This window comes from Sander lucioperca, chromosome 17, assembly GCF_008315115.2.
Source record: "Sander lucioperca isolate FBNREF2018 chromosome 17, SLUC_FBN_1.2, whole genome shotgun sequence".
In the NCBI taxonomy this organism is placed as follows: domain Eukaryota; kingdom Metazoa; phylum Chordata; class Actinopteri; order Perciformes; family Percidae; genus Sander; species Sander lucioperca.
This window is the reverse complement of record NC_050189.1, coordinates 27,010,822-27,023,317: the sequence shown is the minus strand read 5'-3', so window position 1 is coordinate 27,023,317 and position 12,496 is coordinate 27,010,822. Positions and strand designations below refer to the sequence as shown.

Below are 12,496 nucleotides of genomic sequence, written 5' to 3'. Positions count from 1 at the left end.
CAGTACAAATACTATGCTTGTTTGTATTGGATTGGCCACTGCAGCGCCTTGCCGGATGATGTTACGTTGAAGTCCTGCAAAACACGAGCCAGATTCCACTGTTTTGGCTGACAACCTTGCTTGCTTGCTTGGTTTTTTGCTGGAGCCCTGTGCAGTGGCCTCATTCAAGTGAATGTGGCGGCTGAGATTCTTCATACCGTCAATGGCGTCCACTAAAAGTGGACTAAAAGTATTTTTGCAACTGACAGGCTCAGATTATTATTGTAAGTGTCTGACAACATTATGTAAAGGTTCCTTACAGAGAAAGACCATTTTGTTAAAGAGTAAGATCCTTTTTGTTTAAACAGAAACAGCAGCGAAATCAACACTTTTAGCATGTATAGAACCAGCATAGCTTCACAGTTTCTGTCGACTCTGAATTAAGTGTGTTCTACGATAAAAAATTCATTACAAACGATTCTGGTGGGTTTGGTGATAGCTATTTCGGGGCTGTTTCATGTTAAACAAAAGGGACCTTAGTCTTTAACAAAAACGTCCATAATGTTGTCAGACACTTACTAAAATAATAATAATCTGAGCCTGTCAGTGGCAAAACAAGCACTTTTAGTGGACGTAAATTGAAGGTGCACAATTGCCCATTAACATTACATTGCAGCTTGTTTCGCCACTGCAGACTGCAGCGATCTTGCTTAATACTGGTCCAATTTCAAACATTGTTGTTTCCATCAGTCACTTAGACACAAAACCATAGAAAAATAAGGTCCAGCTTGAAAAAGACCGAAGTTACACTTTAAGTAAACCCTCATAAAAGGTCAGCCCCCATCCACCTGCTCTCTGCAATACACTACACAACTTTTTATTCTTATAGTTTATCTGAAATCATTCCTACTGAATTGATAGCATGATCTGACAACTATAGTACGTATACTAATTTATGTACTAGTGAAGTAGTATGTCTGTGAAAATTAAGTGCGAAATACCAGGTAACTTCAAAATGTCATTAAATAAATAGAATTTTAGATGACATTCATTTACACATATTTGTGTTTCATTACAAATCAATGAATCTGCAAAAAGAAAATGCTCCAGGTGCCTTCAGAGTGGTTCTATGGGACTCTATTTGAGAGCGGAGCCAATATGTAGTTATCTCTGTAGAGAAGCAAAGTAGATGTTTTTGGCCTAATGAATCAGTATGATGGCTGAAGACCGCTTGTCCAGACAAAATGGTCGGAGTTATGCTTTAAGAAAGCAGCTAACTGCTTGTATAGAGAGAGCTGAAAGAGAGCGTTTGTGCAGAGGAATGATTGCAAAGTTTTCTTGGCCACCTGAGTAAGATGCTGCTTATTCCTTTCTCATCCCCTCCTCCCCCACCATTTTTCCAACGGTAGCTTGTTTAGGGCCCCATCCAACACAGTTACAACGGTAACAGTACACAAACAAGTTTGCGGAATGGTAAGTGTGGGCGAACAAGCCATTCTGCCAGCATTTCCTCTCTCTCTTCCTCTCTCTTTGGAACGTTTGCAACGCTAAAACTCACGTGACATTTCTTTTTGAATTGTGGTTGAGTTGATGCTGTATATTGACATACATATTTTCTTGCGTGTCGGCGTGCGTGCCCATTCACTAAGTGTTCTCCTGAAGCTGCGTGTGCGAGCGATACTGACTGAGATTTGAATTCGTTTGCACATCTATCTAAGATTGTTGGAAACCCATTTATTATTATTTTTTTTTTATTTTGGAAGACAATGCACCCCAGTTTTATTTTTACCCTGTTAGCTGTTGTTTGAATTTGGAATGGTTTGATTGGTTGATTGATTGACTTGATTGGTTTATTTGAGTACATCTTATTTTCTTTGGTTGTTTTTTGATCTTAATAATTATTCTTGCAATGAATTAGAGAGACTGTTGTCTGAGTGTGAATGCTTTGTGTTGCTTTCGTCACAACAGTTCTTCTCACGTTTAAGGTTGACTGGATGTTGCATAATGCTCCCAACATATTGTCTTCTCCCCTTCCCCCAATGACATTTCCTTTGTCTGTTTTTTCTCCTTCTCCCCCGCCACCGCATGCATCTATACATTTACAAAACATAATTTTGCCAAGTGCATCTGTCTTTACTTTTGTCTGTATGTTATTGAAATGTCACTATAATTGGGGAGAGCATGCTAGAAAACGTCATAAGATAGAAAATATGCAAATGAGAAAGAAAACTGATTTGTTTTGGATGTGTTTTAAGTGTTTCTGAATGCGATTCCGAAAACACACAAATGACATGGGTGTTTGCCGTGATACAGTGTACTGCTTTCTTTGTTTACAACATTAGAAAACTATGCATGCAGATTTACTCTAACAAGTGTAGCACTTACTACTAACGTATAAGTATCATAACTCATGGACCTCTCTTTATCTGCTGTAGGTCAACAACGCAACAGCCCGAGTAATGACAAATAAGAAGACTGTCAACCCATATGCAAATGGTAAGGCTAAGTCAACGTTTACAGCGCCTATAAAAAGTATTCACCCCACTGTTCTAGATTTATTGTGGCTTTTTTTTACTATAATCATCAGAAAAGTAAAAACGTATCTTTACAAATCGATCTAAATGAATTACAAATCTGAATTACAAAATACATGTTTGCACCAGGATTCACCCGCTTTAATAAGACATACAGAAATCATCACTGGTGCAGCCAATGGATTTTACAATTCACATGATTGGAGATCACCTGTGTGTTAGTCTCGCTTTATCAGACCTTCCTCCACCGCGGCACTGCAAAGGAGGGTCTGGCTAGTCTACACAGCATTCCGGGATGGGAGAAAAATGTGCTCTGGTTTATTGGCATTTCTTTAAACCAATCACAATCGTCTTGGGCGGTGCTAAACGCCGTATGGAGCAACGGCGCCTCTGCAAAATAGCCTCGGGAAGGAACTTGTTTTGGTGGTGTACGTTTAAAAGTAGTTTTAGTCGTGCAACAGAAAACTCAGATTGGACAGATAGTCTAGCTAGCTGTCTGGATTTACCCTGCAGAGATCTGAGGAGCAGTTAACCATAGTCCTCATACATCCACCGGAGTTTAAAATGCCAACACAAAAGAAACCCAGGGCAACGGCTATCCGGCCTAAATGAGTGAAATCCTGCGGAATTTCCGTCGGCAACGGAGCAATCCCGGAAGTGGAGCGTCAAGGACATATGCTACCTGTGTGTAGTCAAGGGGTTTCAGATACTGTGTGTCTAAATATACCTGTATCTGCTTTACCACTCACAGCCTTATGGGAGAGTGTCAATGAGAGAGCCACTCTTAAAAAAACCTGCCATGACATGTCAGCTACTGTTTGAAGAGGGCATGTGGGAGACTTTGATTGGAGCAACATTGAACACACGTGTTTAGTGTAAGCCAAACACTGCACATCATCATAAACATTGCCTCCCCTCCATAAAGCATGTTGATCTCCATGCAACTTGACAGAGCTTTAACTGTTGTGTAAAGACAAATGGGGAAGATTTGCAGTGTTCAGATGTGCAAAGCTGATAAAATCCTTTCCACTTTCAAGGCAAAGCTAAATACTGACTTAACGCTATAGTGCGCAACTATTTTATATTAATAAACGTCCGTTACATTCAAGTCATTGCCAAATGAGTTGCTACAAAGCTAATTAAGACTATCAGCTCCCCACAACTCTCTCTGTATTTCTCACTATGGCTTTGATTACAAAAGGGTGTCGTCCGGTGACTTTCGTGCGCAGCAGCTCGACTGATGTGTTTTACATCACTGCTGAGAAAGGACAACAGCAGCGTTCAGCTTTGGAGACGAAGAGACCATAAAAATGACAAGATATTTACTTCTTCTGAAGAGTCCATTATGTTTTTTTAATCCGTGTTAGCAACTGCGCGGAGTTGGGGTGGTGCGCGATCACAGAAGGCTTGCGTCATGTGAATGCTCCGACAGCATTGTTGTCATTACTAAGAAATCCTAATGGGGGCAACAGAAACTACGCACTATGACTTTAAGCAAGCATGTTTTTTTATATTTGTAATCAATTAAGACTTTTGGAGATCTGTTTCACATTAAAGGTAATTTTCCTTTGATCAGTGTCAAAAAGCCAAATTATCTCTACCTTGATTCAATGTAAATTGTAGAAGTTACATAATTTCATTTTACATCCCCCTCCGAAGTAAAACATTAAAACTTCCAATGAATACTATTTATAGGCACTGTAAACATGGATGTATTACACACGAAAGCTTCCGACTGCTGATTTCAGGCCTATTGACACCCAGTCACTCATAGACCACATACATAACATGCATGTTACATCTGTGGAATCACACAAAGGTTTCTCAAGGGCCATTTTAGAGTCTGGATTTTAATTTACTGTAGCCTAGTTCCAGCTCCTGGAATCACAGTTCAGATCCTTTATTTTCCTACAAGAGGAAATTCTTTTTGCAGCAAGGTAGCATAATAACACAAAAACCATGAAACAAACACAATAAAAACACAATACGACATTAAATTAAAACTGCTGGTACTATGCACATCATTTAGAATAAAATAAAGGGTGTATGCAGTAGGTTATTTGTTTATTTTAAACAGGGGCAGGATAGTTCACCCGCAATTAGCGAACCGCCCCATAAACGACAATTTTGGTTTTGTATTTTCTAATACCCCCTCACCCCACCACTCTAGCTATATAGTTAAGAGAATATTATGGATCCAAGACGAAACTGACCGAAGGCCGCAACTCAGAAAAAGTACAAATTACAAATCCGTCTGCTACTTCAGCACCACTTGCAGCGCCATGGATTTATTAATCAGATAAGGGATCAATGAGTCAGGCAGACTAGACTAACCTATTCTGCCCCCTGCACTACTCTCTACTAGTTACTAGGGGATGGAGAGGGGGATGGCAGGTTAACAAGGGGCATGCATTTTTGTCCACTTGCTACAAAGGGGTTGGCATCTCCTCTTAACCACCCCTCAAATTGCCTACTGTGTGTATGATAAAACCAAGGAAAACCGCAACACCATGGATAAAGACATTAAAAAAATAAAATGCTAACCTGTGTAAGAAACCAAGGGGCAGTTTATAATGTATTAAAACTAACAGCTCATGGGATGAATGAAAACTTAACCTGTTGCATCTAACTTTTGGAAACCTGTATCCCTGACATTAAACACAGTTAACCTCCACACAAAATAAGAATCAGAATCAGAATCAGAAAAGCTTTATTGCCAAGTACGTTTTTTACACATACTTAGATACATACCAGATTTCTTCTGTATTTCAAAAAGCTTTTGTTGTCATTTACGACAACATCCTCTTTCTGTGCCAGAATTAAGATAAATAGCAACAGAAAAAAATTGCCACAAGGCAACAAGCATGGGTCAGGTGGACAGCTATGTTAGACTGATTAATGAAGAGGAGAGAAAAATCAGTCAGGCAGTTCAGGCTGATTATCATACACCACTGTAATTACTGATTTGGGCCAATGGGAAGAAGATGAGGAAGGAGCTGAGGAAACAAGCAGCTAGCATTTTTTATTATTAATATTATTATAATAATAATAATTATTATAATAATAATAATCCTCTCTGCCTCATTTTTTGTCACTGTCATTGCTGGCTGGTTTAAACAAGTTGTTCACTTTGTATTTTCTTTGTAACTGATCAAAACACAAGGTTGCATAAATACATTCACATGGCAACACTGTCTTCTACAAATTCCATTCATATGCAACTCATTTGCATTGGCTAATACATAAAGGGAGTAAATGTAATACTGCCCAGATGGACGGCTTGCCATGTATACACGCATCCATTGTCCCCCATAGATTTATCCGAATAACTTTGGGGATCGCTGACTTATCCTGTAGCGCCACCATGAGGTTCACATATATTTGAGATTAATTTGAGTCTTATATCCAATACTATTGGATTGATTGCCATTAAATTTGGTTCAGACATATAGGATACATTGTAATCACTTTCTTGATCTTTTGGTCACAATGTAAATGTGTTTAACTCTGTTTCATTCATTTTAATTCTAGTACCTGCACAACTTATGACATTCCCATCAACCTCAGCTGTACTTTGTTTTAGTGCTAATTAGCAACCTTAGCATGCTGTCATGCTAAAGATAGTGAACCTGTACATGGTGAACTTTATACCTACTTAGCGTTGCCATTGCCATTGTGAAAATGTACTACCTGCTCTACCTAAGTACAGTATATTTAATTTAATTTAATCTTTTCTAACCCTTTAAGCATGTGTAAGCTCTAACCTGTTAACATGGGAGCCGAATTCAAAACGGACACGCCACGCAGCTGACACGCTCACGCCATGCAGCCAGTGTGCAGGGGGCCTAATTTGTATTAGACAATAAAAAATGTCAAGGAGGTGTATACTCAAAAGTCGAAAGGTTTAGTTCTAAATACCATAATATATGTTCATATAAACTAAGCACCCTAAAACACTGTTTCCTGTTCTGCCTCTTTCTCTTCCTCTCCTTTCTTTGTCTTGCTGTCCGTCTTGTTTCAGGCTGGAAGTTAAATCCAGTGGTCAGCGCTGTCTACAGCCCAGAATTCTATGCAGGTAGGAGGACATGCCCTTCTCCATCTGTCACCATCCTCTTTGTCATTATCTTCCTCCTCCTCATCCATTTTGTTCCTCAGTTTCTTCGACATCTTCATTTTCTCTCCCCCTCAAACCCTCCCACACCCAGCCCAAACCCCTTCGTTTTAACCTTCGTCACCTCTTTCTCCTCCACAACCAGTAAAAGTCTGTTTATACCTGGAGATCTATGCTGACTCGCACAAATGTTAAATCAAAATGTCATCTCTGCTGCAAAACAACGCACATTCTGCAACCCACACTGCCACCCGCAAGCCATCTTCAATCTTGGCCATCCCAGCATTCACCTCCCACCAACCCTTAACCACTGCCCAACCCCCCTCCCCACCCTGTCATTTACCGTGGCCATTAGGGTAAAATCTTCCTGGATTTTCGTGATAAGAGCAAGAGAGACAGATAAACGAGTGTGGCAGAGGAGAGGAGGAGTGAAGGAAAGCAAAGGACAAGAGAGAAGGAAATCTATTAGTCCATTTCTGCAAGGACATTAAAAGGTGTGAAATATATTTTGTAAATTAAAATCAATATTTTCAATTTCTCCAGACAGTCGTTTGCCTAATTCACCCCCACGTTCTTTTAATTACAAAGTGGCTTTGTATTGATTTACCTTTGTTTCACCTTTCCAGTATCCAAAATGCCATTGCAGCGTGTGTGTGTGTTTTGCATGGATGTGCACATGTGCGAGGAGTGTACGAGCTTTTTAGGCTTCTTCTGTATTAGTAATTTGTGCTATTATGTTATTAATAGGTTATGGTTGCAGCTGTTCAGTATAGAGGCCAGGACCTGATCTTGTGGTTAATTGGTTCGGATGTTTTCATCGCAGAGCAGATTAGGATTCACAAGGCAGTGCTGAAGACTCAAATTACCACAGCAAATATCTTTGTAAACTGTCAAAAAAAAAAACCAACAACAATATGGGTATTATTTTCTAGTTACAGTTCGTAGAAACTAACTGAGACGGGATGTGACCAGTGGTCTCTCATGAGTAATGTCAAAGTAAGACGATCACAATATTCCTGCCTTTACTTTCGAGAAAGGATGGCCAACGTGTTGTGCACAGCGAGATATCGCTGGAAAACATAAACAGGTTTAAATGTCTCAGTATGTTTCAGATGTTAAGTGAAGTCCCACCATGTCCCAAGCTGTTCTGAAACATTGTTCACTGCTTCAGTAAATAGGACGGACCTTAGATACAACTTGCTGTGCTTAGCAACAGGAGATATTTCTAGTCCGCTCAGCTCATAGAACCCTTTGGCTCAGACAGCTACGAGCCAGAAAGCTTAAGTTATGCTAACACACTTCAAAGTCAATAACATTGTGTACAGTTCAGTAAATATAATTTGACAGTATATTTAACAAGCTAGCTATACAGCCATGTCACTGTCCCCAAAATAATAAAAACTTTGACAAACAAAGGATCTGCCATGTGTACGCCAGCCTGAAGTAGCGACCTGAACAGGGAACAGGATCAGAGATGATCGCTGTGAAACAAAGTCAGTTTAGAGGGGCAGTATAACTTACTTCTTGCAGCTGAGAGTACACTCAGTGTTGGAAATAACAGATTCACATTTTCTTTTAATGTAGCACATTTATTTAGAACGCTAAACAGTCAGTTTCACCAGAACTTATTTGTAGGTGTCCTACATCACTTTTTAATGGACATCCTGCAGCCAATCAAAATTGAGTATTCACCCGGATCGTGGTATAAGTCCTAATGAGTCCTAGTTGTACTCTATCTGTATATGCCAAGCACTCCTTTTGATGTAGAGTGTATGAAGAGCAGAGTGGAGCAGCGTTGGGAAGAGTCATCGCTGTGACTTTAAGGGCAGCCAGGCCACTTGGCCCTAAAATCAAGGTGACAAAAGATGAATAGGAACAATTACCAGCCTCACTCCTCTCCTTGTCTCTCTTTGAGAAACTCTTATCCCTTGGCTTAAACCTTCCATTTTTCATCAGGTCAATGAATGATTCACTGTTTCTATTAGCATTTTATTAGATCTCCTTTTTGAAGAGATGTATAATTAGGGTTGGATATGGCACCTCGATCTCCTTCCCAACCTTCACTTACCCCAGCTCTCAAATTAAGCTTTGTGTCAGTTGTCCCCAATTAAGATTAATGATAAATTCATAACAACACCAGTGCAATGGCTCCACTCCACTGCAACCCTCTCTTTATTCTTTTTTTCTCTTCACATTTCTTTCCACACCTGAAAATGGGAGAACACTTTGTACATTCTCTCCAGAATTCAAATGCTAATGTCAACTACACCATGCACTGAATACTACTGAAATTAAATTGTGCATTATTTTGGGGGATTTTGTGACATCAGGGAAGGTGTGCATCATTTTCTGTTCTCTTTCTCCAGTACCAGGTTTTCCCTACCCAACAGCCAGTGCAGCAGCAGCGTACAGAGGAGCCCACCTAAGAGGCCGAGGACGGACCGTGTACAACACATTCAGGGCGGCGGCTCCGCCTCCCCACATTCCAGCTTATGGAGGGTGAGCATTCTTCCTTGCATCTTGTCCTGTTGTCATTTCTTCCTCTTTGGTCTCTCCTTCTCTGTTTCCTTTATGCATTGGCAATTCCTGAATCTCTGTGCTGAGAGTCAGCGGAGCGGTGCATGCCAGCCTCGCCTCACAGCGATAACACACTCCCCCGCTTCCACAGCATGCTGAATCAACCAACAGGCATGCTCCAAGACATGTGCCTTTGCACGAACTCATGGGAAATGATTGTCAATTTGGCCTTGTGCTGTGTGTGTGGCGAGAGGCTGTGTTTATGGTGGGATGTCCATCACTTTGTGACCACTTTTGGAGTTTACCCAGTTGCTACAAAAAAAAAGAAAAGAAAAATCATCTTTCCATCCCCAGCAGCAGCTCTGGCTGACCCTCAATGGCTGAATGCTCTGGAGACGAGCCAAGCAGGGATTGTGGGCAGTCAGATCTGATTTGCCATTATTCTGTTGGTTCTTTTTTTATTTATTTTGCTCTTTATGACTGCAAGCAAATTGACACTAAGGAGGCTGGCTGGGAGTCTATTTAAGGATGGGAGCAGTTTTTTTTCTCACACTCATCACTACATTTTCATCCAATGTAGTGATCCTTTCCAGAGTATTAGAAAAGAATATGCGATTTAGTATAAAGTGTGTGTTTAGTGTTTTCATCCACTACTGTTATGTCAATATAAGGAGTTGCTTCATGACGATAAACTTTAAATAAAGTTGGTGGAGCTAAAAAGCTCCAGTCAAAGCTCAAACAATGGAGAACCATGTTAAACATGATTTATTTTAGAATTATTGTGAGGAAGGTTACAGTCTCCTCATTGCTCCACACAGATTTCATGTTATCAGCTCTTAAGTGGAAGCCTCATTCATGAGTGTTATTAACACCCACATATGCAAGCATTACATTTAAAATAAATATGAAAGTTGCACTAATAAAGTAATCATTATAAATTCATGTTTTAAAAAACCAAGAAATACATGTTTTTTTTTTTACATGTACCGAGCAAAAGTATATGCATTTTTATAACAAAAGATAACAAAAATATTGATGAATCTTATTGTTAACATGTTTTAATGAATTATGAACAATTATTTACCAGTTTTATTTCATGCACTGCACTTACACTTCCCACATGAATCTTTTTTTTATTTTTTTTTTAATGAACATCCGTTACATTCAAGCCATTGCCAAATGAGCTTGAAAGCTAATTCGCATTCGCGATCACGGAAGGCTTGTATCATGTGGACACGCTGACAGTTTTGTTGTCATTACTTAGAATTCCTCATGGGGGCGACAGAAACTATGCACTATAGCTTTAAGATTATTTTTCAGGCCTTTTATGGTCTTTAATTTACAGGATATCTTGAAGACAGGAAAGGGGAGAGAGAGGAGGGACGACATGCAGCAAAGGGCCGCAGGTTGGATTTGACTGGTGTTCAAAAAATGCCAGTTTCAAATAATAGCAGGTATAGCAGTAATAAAAAAAAAAAAAAAAAAAAAAAAGGAAAAAAGGCAGGTCAGAAAAAAAACATTGAAGGGAAATTAGCTGGAATGACTCATGTAAATAAATAAATAGCATAATATACATTTCTACAGCACTAAATCAGTTTCATTCACGAATGAATGTCAATTGTTTCTACTTTGCTGTTTTTCAATTTACTTTCAGTGAAGCCCACCACTATCAGTGAAAGGAGGGATTATGCCATTTGAACTGCTGAAAGGCTTTTAATGAGAAACATCTGTCCAGGAAGTGTTGAGTTTACCTCACAGTAGCTTAACCCCGATTGCAAAAAAACTGAAGTGGAACAGACTGAGATTGTTCAGCAATTGATCAGAGTTTTTCTTTTATATGACTCTTGTTGTTGTTGTTGGACTGATGGAAATAGTCCAATGGAAATGTACATCACACTGAATTTATCAAGACAACATGGATGAGTGTTAAATTTGTATTAACATCAAACAGCATCAACAGCAAATTAAAACAAAAGCAGCTTGTTAGTAAAATATATTTATATTTTATATATATATATATATATATATATATATATATATATATATATATATATATATATATATATAGTATTATGAAATTGGAAATTAAGGCCTGTCTCTAATGTAAGCCTGTTTCTCATAAAGGCTTGATTTTCTATTCAAATTCAATTTTTTTTGTAGTGTCAAATTTTACACTTTACAGACAGAGTAGGTCTAGACAACACTCTATGATTTACAGAGACCCAACAATTCCCCCAAAGAGCAAGCATTTGGTGTGACAGTAGGAAAAATTTCATTTTAACAGACAGAAACCTCGGACAGAACATGACTCTAGATGGGTGGCCTTCTGGCGCAACCTGATAGAGGAGAGAGAGAGAGAGTGAGAGTGAGAGAGAGATATGACTAATACTAATAATAATAACAGTGCAGGGCGTAGCAGACGTCGAACAGGACCATGGCAGCAGCTGCAAACACGATCCAGGAAATCTGCGAGGCGAGAAAATGTGGTATATTACTTATTAGTTTATAAAATGGAAATAACCCAATACAAAACACCCTCCTTCCAACAAAGATAGATGTATAGCAGATGTGTGGGTGCTTCTGTTTTCCAAAGGCTTTCTGTTGGAAGAATGAATAAGAGCTTCACCCACAACAACACTGTCACTGTGAGCCGCAGAGGAAGTGTCACATAGGATGAGGAAGATAGGTGTTTGGGTGAACATTTGGGCATGGTCTTGATAAAGAGATATGTGCTACAGATTGTACTTTCATTAATGCTGCTGCACCGCTTAATTGCCCCGGTGGCAGTCGGATGGTGAATTATTAATGTAGGCCGTGATGTATTTTTATTAAAACTGTCTCGAGTGGCGACAAGCCGACTCCAAATAAAAACCTGTGACACAGCTAGGAAACCAAGTTTGCTGTTGTGTGTGTTCATTAAATGGTTCTTCATCTATTTAAGGGGGCTTGACATGACAGCCTATAATATTAATAAGACAATATGTGTATAAGTTGTGCTGCAGGACCCCAGAATACATTTTAATGACTGAAACGGCTCTCTGGGCCACCTTGACATTTGAGATATTATTGATTATCAGAGATAGCACAAATGGTGTGAGACCACTTTATTGGCTGGTGAAATTGGAAGCTTGGTCCTCTAAGGAGCTCTTCTTGTTAAATGGAACTCCATCGTAATGCAGAGCTGACAGCAGCGCCCTGCTGGTTTTATTGGAGGCTAGATGAGGAATGCCTTCTCTCTCGCTCTCTCTCACACAAACACACACACACACACACACACACACACACACACACACACATACACACACACACACACACACAGACTTGCATACACTGCACATAGAGGGAGGTTTTTAAC

At 39.5% G+C, this 12,496-nt stretch overlaps 1 protein-coding gene across 16 annotated transcripts in view; it reads left to right on the top strand.

Annotated features, from left to right (window-relative positions):
* rbfox1 (RNA binding fox-1 homolog 1) overlaps positions 1 to 12,496 on the top strand; it is a 288,454-nt gene that overhangs the window by 243,603 nt on the left and 32,355 nt on the right. For all 16 annotated transcript variants that reach the window (XM_031303780.2, XM_031303781.2, XM_031303787.2 and 13 more), the window contains 3 exons: positions 2,415 to 2,475; positions 6,535 to 6,588; positions 8,991 to 9,123. In XM_031303780.2, coding sequence (XP_031159640.1) covers positions 2,415 to 2,475; positions 6,535 to 6,588; positions 8,991 to 9,123 — 248 coding nt within the window. The remainder of the gene's footprint in view (positions 1 to 2,414; positions 2,476 to 6,534; positions 6,589 to 8,990; positions 9,124 to 12,496) is intronic.